Source organism: Amyelois transitella, chromosome 18 (genome assembly GCF_032362555.1).
Source record: "Amyelois transitella isolate CPQ chromosome 18, ilAmyTran1.1, whole genome shotgun sequence".
NCBI classification, from domain to species: domain Eukaryota; kingdom Metazoa; phylum Arthropoda; class Insecta; order Lepidoptera; family Pyralidae; genus Amyelois; species Amyelois transitella.
Window position 1 is genome coordinate 1,890,769 of NC_083521.1, and position 24,510 is coordinate 1,915,278.

Here is a 24,510-nt window from a genome sequence, read left to right on the forward strand (position 1 = left end):
CATATAAAATGAAACCGAGGATTCGTGTAAGGTTGAGTACACACTAACATGTTTTATGCAGACGCCGGGAACCCCATTAAAGTGATCGAGATTGTCTATGGATAGGGGATAGAGTTTTATGTGTACCCGCCGTTATGAACGTGACGTAAGATTGGATACGGAGTACGATATTTAGATTTTATATAAATCGATAAAATTTTATACATAAACATGTACCTAACATGTATAGTCGTAAAGTTAAAAATGCTATAATAATTAATAGTGCGCATTAATAATATACACTTCGTATATTAATAAAAAGTACGTAAGTAATCAATCTTAAAATTGTTTTTTTACTAAAAACAAAAAAATGCTTTGAAAATTTTCAAATTAAGACGATGATGATGCAGATACCAATTAAAACACTATAAATGGAGATTAAATATTTTTTTACATTTGAATGACCAAATAGCTTTAAAAAAAATATGAATTATTTGCAAATGAATATAAAACTACTTACCTATAAAAAGTAATAAGTAGAAATAACTTCTAAACGCTTGCAGCCTTAACTCCTTCATCCTTCATCCTCCTGGCTTTAGTCTCGGTTGCATCAATAATCAATAAAAATTAATACATAATTGTCAAAATTTGATCTTTGATCAGCGATCCTGGATTGGGTGAGTCAGACCTCCGCAATCTTGGATCTATCATGGTTACACACTCAGTTGCTTGAATGTGCAAGTTCAGAGCATCGGTTAGTATTCAAACTTATGTACATACATACATAACTTTGAAAATAGTCATTGTTACATTGCCGATGTGGGATTCGAACCTGTGCTTTCTTGCGCCACACGCATTTCAACCTTACCGATTACAGATACCGATACCGATTCGACAACCGATGGTCTCAGCTTTAACTCTTGTATTATACATACATACATATGGTCACGTCTATATCCCTTGCGGGGTAGACAGAGCCAACAGGCTTGAAATGACTGTATGGCCACGTTCAGCTATTTGGCTTAATGATAGAATTGAGATCCAAATAGTGACAGGTTGCTAGCCCATCGCCTTAAAAAAAGAATCACAAGCATGTAAGCCTATCCCTTAGTCACCTTTTACGAAATCCATAAGAAAGAAATGGAGTAGTCCTATTCTTTTTTGTATTGGTGCCGGGAACCACACGGCACATACGACAAGGCACTCTCGTATTATATTACCTCACAACGCCTCCAAAAAGGCGGAATCTTAAAAAACGGTCAGGGCATCCTTTAAATCACAGTAAAGGGTTACGTATTTTCAGCTTTGGCCCAATTTGCTGTTGAGGAAAATTTGTGGGGAATAGGGCTTAAGACGTGCTGTGGTAAGATAGGGACATAAATATACTAAAACCAAGGCATTAGTAATATTGCTTCCGTGCTAGCTAAAAAGATCGTTAGCTGAAAAATCTCTTGCTTTAAAAGATATATCATCTCATAAGATGGCTATATAACATATAACATTTTGAATAAAATGTCACGGTCATTATAATACTTTCGAAATTCTCAAATATTCCCTTTCATTTGAAACCCGTATTACAAAATTAGGATTAAAATATATAGATACAACAAAGGAGCGATTTTAAAAATTTTGTTTTATTGATGAACAGAATCCTAAACGCGGAATGTCAATAAACATTGTTATTTTACCTCAAAAGATATTAGATAATACAAAAGATGATTGAAGTCCGTACCTACATAATATTGTATTTGACATTTTTCGGATAGTATTAAATCCAAAAAGAATATCAGATAAGGTCCGCTTAAAATAAATACGAATATTTCTACGTGGTTTGCACGTACTAAATTATACATTTTAAGGGTTGATTTAGATTTGGTAGATTACTTACCTAATGATTTACATACATTATCATGATGGGGTACAACGAAATGAAAGTATGAAGAAGTATGGCATTGATACGGTACATATTTCATTTGCTAAGGTCTGGGTGGTACATACATGCAGATGTGTACGCACAGATTGGAATAGAATAGAATAGATTTTTTTTACAAAATTTGATACAAGGTATCACTTACTGTTGTCACATCACTTAAATCTAATTATAACAACTACCGCTTCCAAAGCGCATGTGTAGAAGAAGCGGCGGAACAAACTTCACTGAAACATTTTCAAAGGACGTCAATTTACAAATGGAGATCTCTTATATCTAAATCGTGGACGAATGCACATTGTCTACATTAAAAACATGAATGAACATTGGGTGTGTGGTATATATGTGCCTGACAGGTACGAGCGGTGACGTCGCCGCCCCCCTCTGCTGGCAGTGACGCACGCGCATACAAATCTCCTGCGGGAAGTACATTTGACGCGGGCGCTGCGCACGCTCAACTGTTTAGCTTTATGATAGAATTAAGATTCCAATAGTGCCTGATTCAACTAGCCCATCGCCTAAATTTCATTACAATTTGTAATGTACGATGTACAATTGTTTTGTTGACAACCCTGATTACAATTAACTTTTTAATTTTTTTGTATATGTCCTTGACAAAGCTTATCATACGAGTATAATAATCAAACTATTATTAAACATAAGGGAGACATATGGTTAATGGGTTTTACAGAAACTTATTTATTCATGAATACCATAATACTAGCTGTTGCCCGCGATTTCTTCCGACATAATATTTTTTTCACTAATAATTCCTAAGTTATACATTTGCAAAGTTTCATAAAAATCCGTTTAGTAATTTTTGCGTGAATTCCACAAAATTTCCTTACAAACTTTCACATTTTTAATATTTAGTAGGACTGTATAAAATAGAATTATATGTGGTGCAATACGTGGCTTTTATTTTAAAATCATTATCAAGTCTACCATTGGGTTAAGTAAGATTTCTCATTAAGAAAAAAAATAACAGTCCAAGGTTAAAAAAAGTTTCAGTTAGCCATCACGGATGTGGCAAAAAGTTTGCACGTACCTACGTGACATGAAGCTATTCTATGATAATTCCCGAAAATATTGTGACCCAGGTATCATGGCGGTGTATCCGGTTTCCGGTTTCCGGTTTCGTGGCCTCCATAACGGATGCCCGTTGAATAATTAATGAGATTTCTACCTGTAACTTCGAACTGAATTTTGTGGTGCACTTACGAACTAACTTCTGAGGAATTAAGGTGTTATAACTTGGAAATTAAGTTTGAATCAGTTTTAAAGAATTGTGATTTTTGCTCTTAATTACAGCTGTGGACAAGGCTGAGTCAATCCGCCTTGGGGATTCTTTGTCCATTAAAATATTTTATTTTATAATTAGGATTTTGGTTCAATTCCAACATAAAGCCGGACAACTGAGCGTGGCCTATCAGTCTTTTTTAAGTCTGTTGGCTCCGTCTACCCCGCAAAGGATATAGCCCTGATATTGTGTGTGTGTGGGTGTTCTTATAAATTCTAACAAGAGCCATGTTCAGGCTAAATACTACTCTTAAACATCTTTATAGAACAATAACTGGAAACTTATCACCCAACCACTTAAATTTCAATTCGTATTGATAAATTTTGTTTAAAAAAATTTATATATTTGAAATTGTGTCAAGTGAAAAGATAGTCGTGGTATATTTAAAAGAGATATAAAAATGAAAATTGTGTTAACGCGAACTTAAAATAACTTCAAAGCCTCTCTGTGATGCAATGTCGTAAAAATTCTACCAAAAAAACTCCTCTTACTTTTTATGCTTCTATATTTGTTATGCTAACCGTCTGATGAATTATTTAGATGCGGTTTTGTTTTGCAAAAGAAATGTCGTCGCGACATCATTGTTATTTACTTTCGAAGATTTCATATAAATTAAAGACTTTTTTGTACTCATATTATGCAAATAAAAATTTGAATTTGAAATAGAAGTTCAATAAATAAATAAGATTTACACTTTGGCTTTAGATCTATAACCAAATGGTAATTACGCATCGATTATTTTCTATTTGTTTAAGTCAGGTCAAGAGCTTCCTAAACTGATGCGTTAGTGTGAAGAGACTAATGCATACAAACATATAATCACGAATATATCCCTTGCGGCGTAGACAGAGCCAACAGTCTTGAAAAGACTGATAGGCCACGTTCAGCTGTATGGCTTAATGACAGAATTCAGTTTCAAGTAGTGATAAGTTGCTGATCGCCTAAAAGAAGAATCCCAAGTTTATACCTAAGCCTTTATGAAGAGTAATGAATGTCAATAAATATAAATAAGTTTGCATAAATAGAATTTGAACAGTTAGGAAATATACCTAGAGAAATTAGTAAAAATATATAGATTCTACTGTATCCGGGAAAATTTGTGGTTTTATAGGTATACTAGCTGTTACCCGCAGCTTCGCCTGCTTGAACTTAGCGCCAACAATAAAAACAGACTAAATTAGAATCACCCACAAAAAGCAAATTGTTTAGGGATTTTTATTTAGAGTTGATTTAGATTTGGCAGATTACTTACCTAATGAATTACAAAAAAGAAACAGATTTTTCACAAATGCCACGGGAACTATCATGGTTACACATTCACTTGCCTGAATGTGCTGGTTTCTTCACAATGTTTTCCCTCACTTAAAGAGCATCGGCTATTAATCAAACAATTGTACATAACTTTGAAAATAGTCATTGGTGGACCGAGGTGGGATTTGAACCTGCGCCCCTTTATGCGTGTCACGCATTTTACCATTTCGACCCCCGACGCCCATCCAATAGTGGATTATCGCGTCATAAAAACACAGTTCATATTAAATTTTATCGTGCACTACATAACCGACAGCTGACCCATTTTCAAAACAAACTTAGACCAAGTTTAACTCGAGTAGTTAAGTCTTAACTATTTAGATATAGACTCGGGTGTAATGTACAAGGCTAATTGCGGTCTTCTGAGATAAAAGGGACTAGTGAAATGGTAAATTGAGTTAAAATAGAATGGGGTCTGGTCTAGAATTTAATAAGGGACCTTGTAATATTTTTCATAGATAGAATTCCTTTAGATACATACATAACTTACATAAAGAAGTGATCTATAGACGATTTAATCTCTTTCTTCCTCCTGGCTTTGTCCCGGTTGCATCTTCATCTCTCTAGAGAGGAGCCCGGGGTATGCCTTTCACCATGAAACCTAGATTGGGTAAGTCAGGTTTTTCCACGAAGAGACATCCATCTGACCTCCGCAACCTTTGCAGGTAAACGTAACTGGTATTGGATCCATGGTTAGACATCCAGTTGCCTGAATGTGGAGGTTTCCTCACGATGTTTTCCCTCACCGTAAGATGTCTATCTTAGACGATTGATTATATCTATAAAATTTCATTGAAGATTTTTATTTAGTTTTAAAATCACATCTTAATTTAGTTTTATCTTATTTACTCTTATGGTTTAATTTAATTTATTTATTTTATTTTTCTTTGCTGCTACGTTTGGATAACTTTTATTTAACATCAAGTAAGAATTGCTAAGCTTTTATACTTCTATATTAATTCTTTATTATTGTATGATTGAATAGAATTAGGCTTTGATTTTGTACCCGTAGTTTTCAAGTATTTTTCATTAGATTTTTCCTATTCATTGTAGTTTAGTTATAATTATGAGACTTTATGTGACTATCATTATAATGTTTTATTTAATGTCTTTTAAATTTTAAATGTATCGTGAAATATAAACTATAAATTAATTTAATCTTGAACATTGTAAATTCCCACTAGAGCGAAGACTCGTGCAAAAGCTAATTCATTAATAAAAAATTATACCCACATATTCTGTCCAGCGATACCACAATGTTCTAATTATGTAAACAAATTATGGCTAGAATTATAAAAGCAATAATTTATTATACGATGTTATTTATTTCAATAGAAATCTCTTCCAGACCTTTAAGAGAATTCCAATCTTCGACTTAGGTATACATTTTATTAGCACTTTCTCACTGGAAACAAGAATAACCGCTTCGGAACAAGATGTTTATTGTTTTCTTCTATTCGATTTTATGGACAGTACGGTCTATAAAACTCGTAGTGTTGCGGGTTGATAGTGTGGGGAAAAACAATAGTACTCTTTTACCTCCTGGCTTTAGTCCCGGTTGCATCCTCACCACTCTGGAGAGGAGCCCGGGGTTTTGCCTTTGACCATGGATCCTGGATTGGGTGAGTCAGGTTTTTACACGGAGCGACTCCCGTCTGACCTTCGCAACCTTTGTAGGTAATCCTAACCCGTATTGGATCGATCATGGATGCACATTCAATTGTCTGAATGTGCAGGTTTCCTCACGATGTTTTCCCTCACCGTAAGAGTATCAGTCAGAAATCAAACTTATGTACATAACTTTGAAAATAGTCATTGGTACATGGCCGAGTTGAGATTCGAACCTGTGCCTTTCTGCGCATCATGCATTTTAACCGGGCTCCTTACCAATTCTATCACCAACGCTCTTAATGTAACTATTGATAGTACAAAACTATTTCCACTGTCGATCAATCAACAGATCTATCGATATAAGTCAAACTATCGATAGCTCCGCAACACTAACTGGTGGTATGTAGTAAGTTACGTTTCGTGTCCCAGAATACAGTTTAATAGTACATATACATATATATATATATACGAGTGTATTTGTAAGTATGTTTGCCGCCGAAATAATCGTTTCTGCGAATTCCTTTGATGGCATTAGAAAATTGCTGCGCATTGCGACATATAGGGTTTCATGAATACATATAGTCACATCTATATCCCTTACGGTATAACCAGAGCCCACAGTCATGAAAAGACTGAAAGGCCACGTTCAGCTGTATGGCTTAATGATGTAACTAAGATTCCAATAGTGACAGGTTGCTAGCCCATCGCCTATAAGAAGAATTCCAAGTTTATAAGCCTATCCTTTACTCACCTTTTACGACATTCAAGAGGTGGAGTGGTCCTATTTTAAAGTGTCGAAAACTATATGGAATCAAATTATAACGTGATGAAAATTAATGTTTGTGCTCTTAAAAAATTCACCAATGAGGTTTCATTTTTGCCAAAAAGATCGTAACTTTGTATTTCACGCCCTCGTCTACTTTAAACTGCGATAAAAATGTCAGACATTTAAACTTCTTGAATAAAATTATTACGCATCTCTTAAGACAAGCGTAATGAATATTTGAGGTCAAAGAATGACTAACTTTTTATACTAAAAATATACTTGCGCTTACATTTAGAAAAGACATTGAATTTCGAAGAAAATTCGCATTTTGCTTTCTTTTTATTTATGTAAGAAAAAAATGTTTTTTACTTCAACGATATCGATAAAGGGATAATGACTAAGGGCTAGGCTTATAAACTTGGGATTCTTCTTTTAAGCGACAGACTAGCAAACTGTCACTATTGGAATCTCAATTCTGTCCATCATTAAGCCAAACAGCTGAACGAGGCCTATCAGTCTTTTTAAGACTGTTAGCTCTGTCTACTCCGCAAGGGTTAAGGACGTGATAGCATGCATGTATGTACGATATCGAATGAATCATTTGGAAATTAAAGTTCTTAATCGCAGTATATTTTTATAATTTCCCTTGATCATATTTGAGATGATAAATCAACATATAGCATATATTTATTTGGTATTTTTTACGTAATGTTTCAGCATACTTTAAAGACTTTGTAAATGAGCGAAAATGTTTATAGAGCACCTTAATGCACCCTTATAAAAATAGTTTAGGGATTTACTTTAGGTACATGCCAAATTTCAATTTAGTCTCAAAACCTTGCGAGTTTAGCGTTAATATGTCAGTCAAAATGCTTGTTTATTAGTATATGATTCCTTTTCATTTTCGGCAAAAACATAACTCTTTGTTCGAATAAGTGGTTAAAATATAAACATAATTTGAATCCAATTAACACACAATTTGTAGTTACGCCCGTTAATAGGCTGTGTCAACGTCGGCTATAAAAAACTAGAAATACTAGAATCGTAATAATATTGTGGGAACTTAAAGTGCGCAATCCACATTAATAGGTATGTACTTAGTACAAAATTAATAATAATAAAAAAAAATAGTTTAAATTAATGTGTAAATCATAATTAAATTTTCAAAAAATTCGACGCCTTTTACTATTATGAACTTCATTTTAAAATATAACATTTAAATTAATTTATTACAGTAAAATACCTAATCATTAAATGAAAATTTAAAAAAAACCCGGGAAAGTACAGAATAACCATCAAGGAAAATAAGAATAAAAAAGGAAATTCACTACAAGGGCACTACTTATTTCTAGAGAAATATCTTCCCAACGGCACGCCCACGACATTTGTGAAAATTTCATCTTTCTACCTACATATCACGGTTTGTGAGATACATCCTGGTGACAGACCTACAGACACACGGACAGCGGAGACTTAGTCCCGTTTTTACCTTTTAGGTACGGAACCTTTTTTAATGGTTTTCTAATGGTGGGGTGTGGTTCCCGGTACCATTAGAAAAAAGAATAGGACCACTCCATCTCTCTCCAATGGATGTCGTAAAAGGCGACTAAAGGATAGGCTTATAAACTCGGGATTCTTCTTTTAGGTGACAGACTAGCAACCTGTCAGTATTTGAATCTCAATTATATCATTGAGCCAAGCAGCTGAACGTGGCCTATCAGTCTTTTTAGGACTGTTGGCTTTGTCTACCCCGCAAGGGATATAGACGTGATTGTATGTAGGTATCTATGTAGGTACGGAACCTTAAAAATGCAAAGAGCCCGATGCGCACTCTGTGCATACAGAACCCACAGTACCGTGTGTATGAAAAAATGAATCGATCGGCAAACCGAGGTCACTGACCTTTATTGGGGAAATTATGATTAATCTTAAGCTTTACCAAGCACGCGACCAATGACTGCTGTTAAGTTTGTGTAACAGTGATATTTGCCACCTGAACTAAATGAAATTAATTATCAAAGTAGAAAATGGACGTTAATTAATATCTTATTACCTGTGTTTCATAATAAAGGGATACAAAAAAAGGATACAGTCGTGATTATATGTATGTAACATCCTTTGCGGTGTAGACAGAACCAATATTCTCGAAAAGACCAACTTGGATGTCCCACCAACTTAAAAATTCTATTGACAGATCCTAAAATGTTCTACATACATATAAGAATCACTTTCGCGCCAAGTTGAGTTGGTACTTCAACAGAACAACAAAAAAGATAATAAATACAAAATCAAAATTATATCTTAAAGCCAAATAGCTGAACGTGGCGTCTGTTTTCCCCGCAAGGGATATAGACGTGATATGTATGTATGTGAAATATTAATTATCAACACCTCTTCTATTTTACATAGGGGGTTGAAAATAAATACCTCAATTTCTTGGCAGCTACTTAGATCACTTGCTCCCTTGGGTAGCAACTCCTTATATACCTATGTAATTAACTCCACCCTAAAGAGCCACTGAGCTGAATACCGCTAAATAGGGCGCTTATGTAATAGACAATACTATGTGTCTACCGCATAGCCGCAGATCAGAAGTAACATTCATTCATTAATAAGTATCTTTATGCAAATCATTTGAACAAGGTACGTTCGTCTTGGCCTTCCCACACCACGGTTTAAAAAGACAACATCGGAATAACCCTATAAAGTCTATTATTTTACGTTACATAGGTATACGAATACAAAATATGATTTTATTAAAGTCTGTGGCAGACGTAAAGGTCGTTTTAACCCCGAATTTTGTAAAAGTAGATGCGGGCCTGTCGCGACATAAAAGTCCGAATTTAATTCAAGAAATCCGCTTCCGAGTTTCAGATATTAACAAAACCATTTAACGTTTCGTGACGTTGAAACGTTTCAATCATTTTGTAAAACAAAAATCCTGGAGATATTTATGTATAATGAATGTAAATAATTAATGACGTAGAATGAATGTACTCGTAGTTAAATTATAATAATGAATGACGAAAACGGTTATGTAAGCTACAATTTCTTAATTTATAAATGTTCCCAACAGACGATGACCAACCTGTGAATCCTGGTGGTAACGAAGTGAATCACCTAGCCACGCTTCCTGAAGAAGAAGCCGTGGTCGCCATGATGGGGCTCCCGAGGGCTGGTGATATCACCAGGGCGCAGCTGAGGGTTAAGGAGAGCAAAGAGTTTAAGGTATGAGCGAAGAAGTTATGATTAAACTTAAAAATAATACGTAAATTGAGATAGATACTAAGCAGATATACAAGGAGAGTGTGGAGGGAAAGGTCGGAGTGGGTAGGCCTAGACGAACGTATCTTGATCAAATTAAGGACGTCCTGACAAAGCGTCAAGAGTATCCGAAACCGCCGAGCTTGCATGAGTTATGAATGTGGATGAAGCGAAGGAAGTATGCTGAGATCGTTGCAAGTGGAAAGACGTAGTCTCTGCCTGCCCTTCCGGTAAAAAGGCGTGATTTTATGTATGTATGTATTGAGATAGCCCCAAATAAGATTTCAGGTACTTTAGAAAGTCATCTTAAAATTAATTTAAGATTAGTATATAACAATAATTGAAGAGGAAGCTGGTCCCGGGCAGGGTACCCTGGGTAACGCGCGAAGATGACAGGCTTTCAGTATTAATTTAACAACCTCTGTGGCGCAGCGGTAGTACGCTTGTCTGTGACACGGAGGTCCCGGGTTCGAATCCCGGCCAGGGCATGATGAGAAAAGAACTTTTTCTGATTGTCCTGGGTCTTGGATATTTATCTATATAATTATTTATTATAAAATATAGTATCGTTGAGTTAGTATCTCGTAACATAAGTTTCGAACTTACTTCGAGGCTAACTCAATCTGTGTAATTTGTCCCGTATATATTTATTTATTTATTAATTATTAATTATGACTTTTAAATTGGCAACTATGACTCATACATCAGTTTTGAACCGTTCAAAAACAGAACATACATACATATAATCACGTCTATATCCCTTGCGGGGTAGACAGAGCCAACAGTCTTGGTCACGTTCACCTGTCTGACAAAAATACAAGATTTTATGATTCTCATTATTGAGACAGTGATATTATAAAAAAAAAATTGTTACAGAACACAGTTGATAAATTGGTACAACGTGCAAATGCATCGATAATTATAGGAACCTCTTCGTGGAAGGAGCAGTTTTCAGAGGCGTTGACTGCAAGTTCAGGTAAAACAGACGTATAGTCACGTTTATATCCCTTACAGGCTAGACAGAGCCAACAGTCCCGAAGAGACTGATATGCCACGTTCAGCTTTTTGGCTTAATGATAGAATTGAGATTCAAATAGTGACAGGTTGCTAGCCCATCGCCTAAAAGAAGAATCCCAAGTTTATAAGCCTATCCCTTAATCGCCTTTTACGACATCCATGGGAAAGAGAAGGAGTGGTCCTATTCTTTTTTTTTATTGGTGCCGGGAACCACACGGCACGTAAAAGTATACATAAATTGGATTGGGACATTTAGGATTTTCACGAAGCTACTCCTTTGGCTTCCTCAACTTTTACCGGGAAATCTGACCCTTATTTGATCATGGTACCTACAATTTACACATCCAGTTGCCTGAATGTGCCGACTTTGTTATGATATTATCCTTCAACTTCAAATTTTAAGCCATCTTCCGAGAATACAATCTATATAACGCTATGATAACACAAGTATTTTACACTTGTATACAAATTCTAAATGGTCGAAGTGAACCACTTTAAGCTAAATAAGAAAAGTTTCAAGAACTCATCATATAGGAAGCTCGGAGAACTCATATTAGTAAACTTGCAGGCTCTGACGATCCCGACGAGCCGCCATCTTGGTCCGATTACGTTCTGCACGTGGTCACACTCTTCTGGAAAATTATATTTGCCTTGATACCACCTACCGGTAAGTGTAGTATACACTTAATACTAATTAAAATTTAATTTGTGTTATGATGAAAACGTTGCAGTGTAATTTGTTCCGTCATGACACTTGCTCTCTGGATTCTAACCTACATTGTTTAATCTAATGGGTACACATTCAGCTACAGATTCAAATCGTCAGCTGCTTGAATATCATCGGCTAGCACTCAAACTAATGTACATAAATCAGAAATGAGCTATTAGCCTAAGAGGGATTAAAACCTGTGGACTTAGTCTATAGGAATCTAAATAAAATAGGCAAAATATTTAAAACTAAAAACAAAAGAGGTACCTACCATAAAAACTTAATTTCAAAAACAATTTTATTTTGATTTAATTTTTGATATTAAAACTTATTTACACCAAATTATAATAACACAAATAACAACACAACTGAAAATTTAGTTAAAAACCAAATATTTGGTAACCATTATAAAAACTATTTGTGTTAATTTTTTTTCACAAAATTTATCATACTTTTAACAACCGCGGTTTGTTATTTCCGCAATTGCAGACAAACAAAATGAAAAACAGTGCAATTTTATGCGAATTTTAATTTCATTTTCAATTTCACGATGACTGTGTGAAGAGGTGTAAAATAAATTAATACGGACGAATGGAACACGCAATGCGAGTTTTAAAGTGTTTTTGGTTGTGAATTGAAGTGGAATTCGCAATTTTTATTTTTCATTCTTAATACATACATACATACATATAATCACGTGTATATCCCTTGCGGGGTAGACAGAGCCAACAGTCTTGTAAAGGCTGATAGGCCACGTTCAGCTATTTGGCTTTAAGATAGAATTGAGATTCAAATAGTGACAGGTTGCTAGCCCATCGCCTAAAACAAGAATCCCAAGTTTGTAAGCCTATCCCTTAGTTGCCTTTTACGACATCCATGGGAAAGAGATGGAGTGGTTCTATTTTTCTTTTCTATTGGTACCGGGAACCACACGACACTTCATTCTTCATTGAGAAATGTAAGTAATAACGTGTTTGTGGTACGGTTTTTGATGTTGCTTCGAAGAGGTTTATATGCGAAGCGTCTGCAGTCTGACTTCAGAAACCTGCTACCGAAATTTTGATCGAATTTACAAATGCAGTTTCCTGAATATGCAGGTTCGCTCACATTATTTTTACTCATCGTAAGAGCATTGGTTAGTTAACTTATCGACCAAACAAGGAACCTTGGCATGGGTCGGCTTTGAATCTGATACCTTAACCACACGACCACCTCTTTTCAGTGGTCTCTTTCTCATATTTGCGTGTTTTTAGATTAGATAAATTATTTATAAGTGGTGATATATACATACTAACCTTTTTGTCTCTTACGGGACAGATATAGCGAATAGTCGTAAAAAGGCTGGAAGACCACGATCAGCTATACGGCTAAATAATATAATTGGGATTCAAAAAAGTAATATTGGTCTCTTTCTCATGTTTGCGTATTTTTAAGATTAGATAAATTACTTTTATGTGGTAATTTATCGAAGGTAACCTTGGCCATTATGCTTCGAAACCTCGATTCCGCTAAAAGTCTGTTAATGTATAAATAAATATATACGGGCAAAATTACACAGATTAAGTTAGCCTCGAAGTAAGTTCGAAACTTGTGTTACGAGATACTAACTCAACGATAGGTACTATATTTTATAATAAATACTTATAGATAAACATCCAAGATCCAGGCCAATAAGAAAAACTTCGTTTCATGCTCATCATCATGCCCTGGCCGGGATTCGAACCCGGGACCTCCGGTGTCACAGACGAGCGCACTACCGCTGCGCCACAGAGCCCGTTAATTGTAACCATAATCTTCTATTTCCCAGACATAGGCGGCGGATACGTGTGTTTCGTCGTGTCCATCATCTGTATCGGCCTGGTGACGGCTGTCATTGGAGACGTGGCGTCTCACTTCGGCTGCACCCTGGGTATCAAGGACTCCGTTACTGCTATAGTATTTGTAGCCTTGGGAACTAGTATACCAGGTAATGTTCTAACTTGCATTTTTGGTAGTATGTTAATCGTTGTAATTTTATTATAAAATATTATTGTTTATCTTTTCTTTTTTAATCCAAAATTTAAGTTGGTATTGAAACGTTTTGGTAAAATATCGCAGGGAAGAGAGATGACAGATAATTCAAAAGTCCATAGAATAACTACAACCTTTGTCAGGACGAGTTTAACAAATTTAAAGAGGGCGTGGGTTTGTTTAGCTATAGACCCAAGAACCAGCAGGAAACCGCCAGAGAATAGTGAACTACTAAACTTGGTGAGCGCTGGAGTAGTCCAAAGGCCCGGGAAGTAGTGCGCGCGCACACTATAACTATTTTGTTCACGAGATCGCTGCACTTTTAATAATGACTGTCTGCTAAGAGAAAGACTGAAAGCAGATAGGCTTTAAAAATGGAATCAACAACATACCAGATACAAATACCTTCAGCGATCAATGGCTATGACATGCTAGGAATCACAGATCGCGTATCTTCTACGCAGCCAGCACAAAATTATTATGATAATATGCTATTGACTTGATGTATATATTAAATTTAATTAAATTTAACAAAATTAAACTTAAAAATTTAACAAAATTAAACTTAAAAATTTAATTAAATTAAATTTAAAAAAAAATTAAACTAAAATTTCGCCCTAACAGATACATTTGCGAGTAAAGTAGCGGCTTGCCAGGACAAATACGCTGACGCTTCAGTCGGCAACGTGACTGGTTCAAATGCGGTCAACGTGTTCCTGGGTATAGGAGTGGCGTGGACCGTAGCAGCTATAGTCCATTGGAGCAAGAATGAGAAGTTCCTGGTGGATCCTGGGAAGTAAGTTTGTTTGTTTGTTTGTTTGTAAACTCTTTATTGCAGATAAAAATAAATGTAACAAAAACAGTAATTGGATTTAGAAGAATATGTACAATGGCGGAATTATCCCAATCGGGTTTTCTTCCAGTTAACCAAAATGAAAATGAAAATCCATTATCAAAGAGGCAGCGCACATTAATAAGTGATATATGCATACTAACCTTTTCATCTCTTAAGGGACAGACATAGGGAATAGTCGCGAAAAGAGTGAAAGATGACGTTCAGCTGTACGGCTATAATGATCTAATTGAGATTCAAAAAAGTAATATTATTCAAATTATCCGAAGATAATTGGAGCAGCTGTGTGTCTGAGGACAGATATAATGGTGAACAAAAGGGAACTTTGTCTAGCATTGGGATAGTTAAGCTAATAAAAAAAAACATTTCGATTTATTGTCAGGTTTGCCAAATATCTCTGGTGGAAATGCGATAGCTTGGACCTAACCGACCTAAGATATTCAAACATTTTGATAGGAAAGGTGCGCTTATGATCTTACGTTGAAAATATTGATGAGGAAAGAAAGTGCCGTGTGGTTCCCGGGACTAATAGAAAAAAGAATAGGACTACGCCATCTCTTTCCCACGGATGTCGTTAAAGGCAACTAAGGGATTGGCTTATAATCTTGGGATTCTTCTTTTAGGCGATGGGCTAACAACCTGTCACTATTTGAATCTCAGTTCTATCATTAAACTAAACAGCTGAACGTGGCCTCTCAGTCTTTTCAAGACTGTTGGCTCTGTCTTAGGTAGGTTAGGTACTTTATTATTAAAATTGGCTATGAAAGAGCGTGACCTCCTGATACAGGTGTATTTCACTTAATAGGAGGCCACAACCACAGTGAAATTATGTACCATTTAGTTAAAGAAATAAATATATTTTGATTTTTGATTTTGATTTGATTTGTCTACCCGCAAGCGATATAGACGTGATGATATGTATGTATGTGTAAAAAAAGGTCATAAGTAGTCGATAAAAGTTTTTTTTTGGTGGTCAGTTCCGCTTTGTACCCCATAACTGCGTGCATGAAATCTTGTGATATCACAATTACACACAAAACAGCACAAATTTCTAACTTTAATCTGAAAATAAAATGAAACCTTTCCTCCACAGCTTAGCGTTCAGCGTTACCATGTTTTGCTCTGAAGCCGCATTAGCTGTTCTAGTCCTGGTGCTGAGACGGCGGAAATCTATAGGAGGGGAACTCGGCGGTCCTCGTACTATCAAAATTATCACTTCCATATTCTTCTTCTCTCTTTGGCTAGTCTATCTTACTATGTCTAGTTTGGAAGCTTACGATGTAATCCAAGGCTTCTAAAAAGTCTGGCAATTAATTCGAGATATTAAAGATCAAAGTGGAAATATTTGCGACTACTTCAGATGATTCTTTTTATTCGTCGCGTTGATTGAAAATACATGACACCATCAAAATATTTCTACTTACTAAAAGACGCGAATTATTCAAGATATTTCTTAGTACACTAATGCCATCTAGCAGGCGTACTGGGAGTTAGAGACTTGTGAACGCACTTGCGACACGACGCGACGCGACACAACCTTTTTGTGTGGAAATCTTAAACGTAGATGTTAATAAGATATATGTGAGTAATTCGTGTCTTTTATCGAATCTTCTACTTTATTTGTTCTATTTGTGTCTTTCTATAAAAGTTAGGTTATTTTTCAAGCGTTTAACAACAAAGCATACGGCCACTGGAAACAGTCGTGAAAAAAGAAAAAAAGGCTTATTAGATAAGCTTTTAAGTATATATATTTACTGAGGAAAGCATCGTTTGAAAAATAATTTAACTAACCTAAATAAAATGCATGTGCTCAAATTTAAAGAATTAGATTATCAATTCATATTTCACTCTTTACCTATTTCAAACTATTTAACCTGATAATAATCGTTAAATGTAGCCTTGGAGGCTGTGGTATAAATCTAAATAAGATAAAAAGATAGATACGCATTATATCGTTAGTAATTGTAGAATGTTAGCGTGTCAGAGAATTTTGTATGTTGTATACCAACGTAATTAGCAAATAAACCCGTTTCGCATTTCTGTGAAAGCAAATTTTTTTATGTTTAATTTACACATTTTGAATTAAGTAATAAATATTATTTTATGGTTGACTTTTAATCATTTGGGATTACTTTCAATCAACAGAATAATTAAAATTAAATTAACTTAAAAAATTCAGTTTTGTGGCTCTATAATTAAAGACGTGTAGCTACATTAAAGTAAAAATTACTAGAAAATTACGCTTTTATAATCTAAATGTGAAATAGGATTTGTGTACACCTAGGATAATTAAAAAATAAATTAACATCAAAGTAGAAGCTTCGCTCGTCGTAACTTTTGTCGCCACGTCGGAAAAATGCGAATAAATCGTAGTCTTGATGAGATAGTAGTTATTTTGTGCGTCTTCAGTTGTTTATTTTCAAATTTTATTTATAGAGCTATAATGTAGGACGTGTGGATCGACAATTTTAGCTCCAAGCATTACCAAACTAATGAGGTGTGACGATGGAGTCATTATAATTTATTAAGGTTATTTTAAGATGACACATTGAGCCGATACATATGTACTTCCAGGGGTTTTTAGGATTTTACTAAAGAGTTTAAATAAAAATTATACATGTCTAATTGTTAATTCTTGAATGATGAAATACAATGTTAGAAAATATTTAAAAATGAGTTTCCGCGTCAATTAAAAAAAAAAATTGAGAAAATTTAAGTTTCTTTTAAAATAATATACCTAAATAAATTACCTATATAATGATAATTTTCATATAATTTATTTAAAAAATAATATTATTTTTTTGGTGTAAAGGCCTTAATGTGTCAAATATTTTATGTGTAAAATATATAGGTATACCAAATTTCGAAAAATGTGTTGCCGCTAGAATTAGCAGTAGGTAAGTAAATACCTCAAAAAAGGGTAATTTTGTTCACGGTGTTCAGTAAATTACATATAGATTACTATTAAGCGTGTTGTTTTGAGTATTTTCACGAAGAACCATTTATTTTATAGAATGTAATGGAATAACCATAGTTATTTTTATTTTCCGAAGATCCGTATGTTATGTAATGTGTTATAAAAATTATATGGGCTACGTGTATTCTTTTTTTAATTTGCTTCCTTAGTTATGTTTTACGATAACCCAAGCTCACTGTATCGAAGATAATTGTTATTACTTATGCTTATAATATATATATTAATGAATATTGGTCCACGAAACTGCTGACGTAATAATTATATTTGTATGAAAATAATAATTAGAAATACCTAATTTAGTTTTTTATGTTATTCAAAATATAAATCGTATTTAATAACTATTGATTGACTTAATACTCGTTTCGGATTAAAACAAATAATGAACATAATTTTTCGTTTAATGTTATACTTAGTGCAAAACATTATTTATATAAAAAAAAAAACAAATGCTTTGATGATAAGTCAGAGTAAAATTTTAATGACATAGTTGTTTTAGCGTTTAGATTATATGTACATACTAAAGTTACTTATAAATTAGCTGTAGGAAAAGCTTAGATAAAATTATATAAATATATATATTATATATAAATATATATGCATTGGGCGCAGTTCATGGTGTTAATAGTGCCTACATATTAAAAGTATTTAAATCAGTTGATATCTTATATTTTTATAAGTATGAGTATATTGTTTACAAACCGTCATACTTTATAAAAATCTTAGAAATCATTATGATGTATTTATATACAAAAAAATAATAACTCATTTGTTCATACTTTTTAAAGATTTAAATAGAATGCACTTATTTCAACATACGATTTTAATAATACATCGAAATAAGAACCCCATAAAATAAAATAATATAGTATTCTGTAGGCACTATTAAAAGTATTAATTGGGTAGTTATACTGCCATAATTATAAGCTTTAATATTATTTTGAGAATTATGTTTTCTGTACGTTTTTCATCTAATTCTGTTATTGAGTATCGAGCCAGCGATTATAAAATCAATTTTAATTTACCTAATGGGGTGATATTTTTTAATACTTATTATGGGTATACCAAGTCTTGTGGTATATTTCCCCAGGAGCATTTAGTCAATGTATTAAGCTGTTTTAAACATTGGAGTTCTCGAAAAATTGTGTTTTGACATTTCATTTCTCTATTGTAAACCTATCACTACTATTTATTTAGCGAAATTAATTTGTTTTGATTCAAGTGTTATCGACCAATTCTAAAGACTTGTCATTGTCATCACAGGAAAATTACTGTTCCAATTTAAATTCAAGATACATACGACTAGCAAAAGTATTAGATTTTTCAATACAAAAAATAATGCATTTGTAATATTTTTTATTAGGAAATTAGTTGAAATCATGAAATTTTTTACATTATAGAATACTTATTAAAAATTCTAACTTTTCATACTCCTCTCTTCGACCTTTCTTCCAAAAACAAAAATGTTTTACCTTGAAATGTTTTAAACTTTTATCTATCTTTGTCTTTTAGTAGTTAGCATTTTAAACATAACAATTCTGTCTGAATTTGGACCAAAATTTAATTTCGAATTTATTTTCTATAGACATTTTCTATAATACTTATTCTCTTTCTAAATCGTAGATTTTCTAAACTTAAGCTTAATCTTTGTATTTCTTACTAATACTATGTAGAATCAAAAAAATATTTCCAAAATTAAAAACGTGCTGTAATAAGTACTTTAGATTGATTAAAATAAAATTCATTGTAATCTCTATGGTAATTAAAAACGTTTGTTGACACTAGTAGGTACCATAGTTCCATTTACAACGGATCTCGTAATAATGGAACTAGTGAAGGCCTCAATTATTTGATTGTGAAAGTCATAAATGATAATAATAAAAGAACACAAATATCTTACTTTAGCCTGCAAGAGAGTGCAGTGTGTTAAAAATATTATTTTACCCATTTTCATGTGCCACTCTTAAGTGCTCTCAGCAAACATGTGCGTAGAACACATTATCATCATTAAATAGTTCGCAGCTTTTGAGAAGAATGAATTTAAGGTAATTTCTGCGTAACGTTGTTTTTTATTTATTTTTAAACGCAACCATACAACTTAAATAATTGGGACAGTGACCCATAAAAATAATTAGCTTCAAAAATTCATCTGAACCTTTTTTTTGCAAACTCGTTAATGTAAATTAATAAAAAAAAATCGTAATTTTTTTTCAGCATTCCGCTAGGTAGTTACCATTAGCTCTGTATCAAATTAAAATATTCTAGTAGATCCGTCAATATTATATCCAGTGACCTGCAACGTCAGACGAATAATGTAGGCGTGGAAAAAAAAAACACTGTAATGTATTCATTCAGTTTTGCAATTAGACTACATATATCCATAATTAACATTGTAACACGGGTATTAAAAACTGAATCCAATCGCTTTCCACTTTAAATAAAAAGGCGGTCAACGATGCCTGTATTTCTTAAGTAAATCTAGTCTCTACATGGCTATAATACTCAATTGTAAATTTAATCTATCAATAATACATTTTTGAATGAGAAATGAATTCTTCCATGAATTTAAATAACATTCAAACGATGCCATTTAAAAAAAGTGTTATTGATAGATATTTCCTATCATCTATCTAAATGTTGTGCGTGTTTAGATTCTTCTTTGTTTATGTATTCGTGTGTAAAATAGGCTATTGCGTAGCTATAACGAACTGATAGTGTAAATAGTCTATGAAGTAGACTCCACACATACATAGATCTACCTACATATTTGATGTATTATGTTGTACGAAGGTAAACATTTAATATAAACTTGGCTTCTGTTTTACTTGACATTTTGTGTTTTGGATCTGAGTTGCTTTTCATTCGCTTTATTGTTTTAAGGTACTTAACATACGTAATATTTTTTTAACTATAATAAATATGTTAAATGATTTAATATAATAATTGTTATTTCTCGTTTTCAATATAAGTTGCATTCCATCGCACGAGTTGAAATGTTTAATTCATTAAATATTTTTGTAATATTGTTTGAGTATTCTTTATTTTATTAGAAAAATGGAAAATTTAAAATTAAAATACATATAAATTGTTGCCTAATTGTTTAACGAATTTCTGTAAAAACTGGCATTTCGTTGCTGTAAACCGTCCTGAGAAAAAGTTAAAAAAAATATTAATTTATATCTAGTGTTTACATTAACAATTTATTTTACAAGAATTATTTCGTTTAATAATATATTAATTATTTACAAGAAAATATTGTAAAGTTGTCCGAAAAATATGTATCTTATTTTTATAATAATGTAAGAGCTTCAAATTTAGATTTATGCAAATAAAATTTATATTATCATTGTTAATTTATTTTAATAATTCATGTTGCTATAATTATTCTGGTATATTTTGTGTAGCTGTTTAAATATGAACATGAAATGATGTTATAGTTACTATAAAAAAAAACTTCTATCTTTATTTATTGCCATTCATAAGAACTAAAATTCCTAATAAATAATACTATTTAGTTGTTAAATGTTTTTGTTTTCTTTCCGACCTGATATTTATTTGACCTGTTATCAATCAATATTATTTTGCAAACAACATAAGGTTCTATTTTGTGTAAAAGTTAATTCCAAAAAGTGTTCCCATCCTATAAATATTATAAATGCGAAAGTTTGTGAGTATGTCAGGATGCCAGTATGGATGTTTTTTATTCTTTCACGCATAAACTACTGAACCGATTACGATGGCATTTGGTATGTAGGTAGCTGAAGACCCAGATTCATATATAGGCTACTTTTATACCGGAGAGGATTCAAGACGTGGAAAGAAAATTATTAGAAAAAAAAAGCAATTTCTCATGAGTTCACGGACTGGCATTAATTCAGAGCGCTTACTCGTACCTACTTCGTGCAAAAGCGGGAATTAAAAATGCATTTGCGCCGTTTATTTCTCCCTTTGGAGACAGGAAGATGGTTCTGGTAATTTATTTATTTATTTGGAAGACCAATAACCGTTTACAAAAAATAGCGCCACTTAAAAAAGAAAAATGAAACAAATGGTCAATTAAGGGTCCTCACTGATACAATACCATAAAAAAGGAATAACTTTAACATACATACCTACATAAAATCACGCCTTTTTCCCGGAGGGGTAGGCAGAGACTACATCTTTCCACGATCTCTGCATAAATACAAGCTCGGCGGTTTCGGGTACACTTTATCTGACTCTTCGCCAGGACGTCTTTAGTAGAATAGAATAGATTTATTTTCAAAATTGGATACAAGGTGTCACTTATTGAAGTCACATCAGTTAAATCTAATTATAACTACCAGCATTTTCACCGGAAGTCACGTTTATAATATTACTATAGATTTTTAGGCTCATTTAAAACTTCTTTCATATATCTTCAACAGGTGAATTACGTGCTAGAAGAATTTCCAGAACGTTTATTTGCACGTGTACGCTACAGCAATAAGTTAAGTTTTCCACAAGCTACAAGTCTTAGTTTTATTTGCGGCGAGAGTACAAGCTGAAGCATGTTTGCGGTTTTGTTAAGTTAGACCAAGATGCGTCTATGTAGCGTAAGTTATAAGCGTCAGCGTTAATTGTTTTTGTTATGACAACTTGAAATCAAAAATTTATATATGACGAGTGGTTCCCGGCATCAATAAAAAAAATTGGACCACTCCGTCTCATTCCTATGGATGTCGTAAAAGGCGACTAAGTGATAGGTATATAAACTTGGGATTCTTCTTTTAGGCGAACCTTAACTATTTGAATCTCAATTCTATCATTAAGCCAAACAGCTCTACGTGGCTCTGTTTACCCCGCATGGGCTATATCATGATTGAATATATTAAAGTTTTATTAAAAAAATAGGCCTTCGCGGGCATTTTTCGACGTCATTTTATTTATTTATTTATTTATTTATTTAAACTTCATTGCACAAATTACAAATGTATAGCACAATTGGCGGACTTAATGCTAGAAGCATTTTACATTTATATAAATATTTAAGTTATATTTAACATATTGGTATTTGTCAAAAAGTTACAAGCTACTATCTATGTAAGCACCCCTTGAGACTAGCGTGCCTTTAAAGATTGTCTGACTATAATATTCACGAACGTCATAAGACATAATGTGTTATCATCTCTCCGTCATTTCGGATAGCCAAAGAGGTGGAATGAATAGACCCTATTCCCGGATCGCGCTAATGATTTAAGCTGGAAAGCAATTGAACCTCGATCGTACCGCAATTATTTTTAACCATTTTTTTTTTACAAGTGTTGGCATAAAAATGAAAAGGATATTATTTTTAGTAAGTATGTTACCGTCAGTCAGTCATCAGGGTAAGTCAGTGACTCCCGTCAGCCGCAACCGATGCAGAATAATCTTACCCATATTGGAACATGGTAAAATCTGCATTAGATGAGTTTCTTTCTTAGTCGGTTTTAACGACACCCACGGGAAAGAGATGTTCAAAGTGGTGATACTCACACGTGCCGGAACCTATACGACATTATTACAACTATAGATTAGCGCGTTCAAACGAACAAACTCTTCAGATTTATAATATTAGTATGGATTAGGTAACTTTACCTAACTTCTTAATGGTTATTTAATTATTTTGGTTATCTGAATTTAGTAATACGGGCTTTAACACTATGACTTGTGCCCTACATAATTTACTCAGCTATGGTTCGCGACGTATGCAGGAGACTGTCGCAATGAGAGTATTATTACAACGAGTTTATTACACTGTGGTTGATTAAAACGTCAAACAAACCAAGATATTAAAGCATTTAGGAATATCTCTTTTAATTTATTCAATTCAGAATTATGAAAATAATGAATACGTTTTAAGGTCACACTTATCTGGAAGCCAAATGAAAGGATCCCATCGCCTAAAAGAACAATTCCCAATTTAAAAAGCATTGTCCTTGACTTCCTTTTATAATCTACACACATAGCAAGACACATAGAAGAAAAAAAAATTATTTAATAAAACCCAACTGATATCATTACTGTGTGAATGACAAAAGCATCTACCTAAAATGCAAATTTTTACTTTAAATTTGTACAATAATTGGAAAGTGGTACTGCTGGCCACTAATAAAAAAAAAGAACAAAAATAGAATATTAAAAAAATACTTAAAGATATAAGCGCGCATGATATAATATTGAATGTATGTAATTAAGTACACTTTTTATAAAGTCACGGATGTAAATACATAATGTATAAACCAAATGTCAAAAATATAAGTTATTTAAGAAAGTGCAGTTTTAATTTATATCAGAACAAGATCCGACAAATATAAAAAAACAGTTCTGTATTGAACAAACTTAGACAAGTTCATTGAAAATAAGCGTAGAAAATACTATGTTTGAGTTGTGACTCCGAGGGTCATTGGTTCAAGTGGAAATTGTATTTTTTAAACCAATTTCCATATTAGATAAGAAAGGGTATAGAAATTACTTTGTTTGAATTTTAACCTCGGAGTCCTTGGTTCAAATGTTAAGGGTATAAAAAAACGCGACAAATTACACTGATTGAGCCACAAAATTCAAAAGTTGTAATTTGTAATAAGATTTTAAATTTTTCAAGAAAAATATTTTACCTAAATGAATTGTTTCTTTATTATTATTTTTTTAATTTTATCAATAAAACAGAATAAATCACATCTCTTTCGAGTCTCGTTATAAAAGTGATCCTGCGATTAATTTTTGTCTCCACATATTCTCGTGAGACAAATTGAAGGAACGTCGACCTTAGGTGTCTCATTTTGGGGT

At 33.2% G+C, this 24,510-nt stretch overlaps 2 protein-coding genes across 3 annotated transcripts in view; both read left to right on the top strand.

Annotated features, from left to right (window-relative positions):
- The window catches only part of LOC106136243 (sodium/calcium exchanger 1), a 92,265-nt gene extending 74,260 nt beyond the window's left edge, over nucleotides 1-18,005 (top strand). For both annotated transcript variants that reach the window (XM_013336730.2, XM_060949054.1), the window contains 6 exons: nucleotides 9,974-10,125; nucleotides 11,038-11,137; nucleotides 11,747-11,845; nucleotides 13,695-13,853; nucleotides 14,522-14,693; nucleotides 15,844-18,005. In XM_013336730.2, the coding sequence (XP_013192184.1) occupies nucleotides 9,974-10,125; nucleotides 11,038-11,137; nucleotides 11,747-11,845; nucleotides 13,695-13,853; nucleotides 14,522-14,693; nucleotides 15,844-16,048 (887 nt within the window). In that variant the 3' untranslated portion in view covers nucleotides 16,049-18,005. The remainder of the gene's footprint in view (nucleotides 1-9,973; nucleotides 10,126-11,037; nucleotides 11,138-11,746; nucleotides 11,846-13,694; nucleotides 13,854-14,521; nucleotides 14,694-15,843) is intronic.
- The window catches only part of LOC106136244 (cytochrome P450 6B5), a 425,135-nt gene that overhangs the window by 76,967 nt on the left and 323,658 nt on the right, over nucleotides 1-24,510 (top strand). The gene's annotated exons all lie outside the window — the stretch shown is intronic.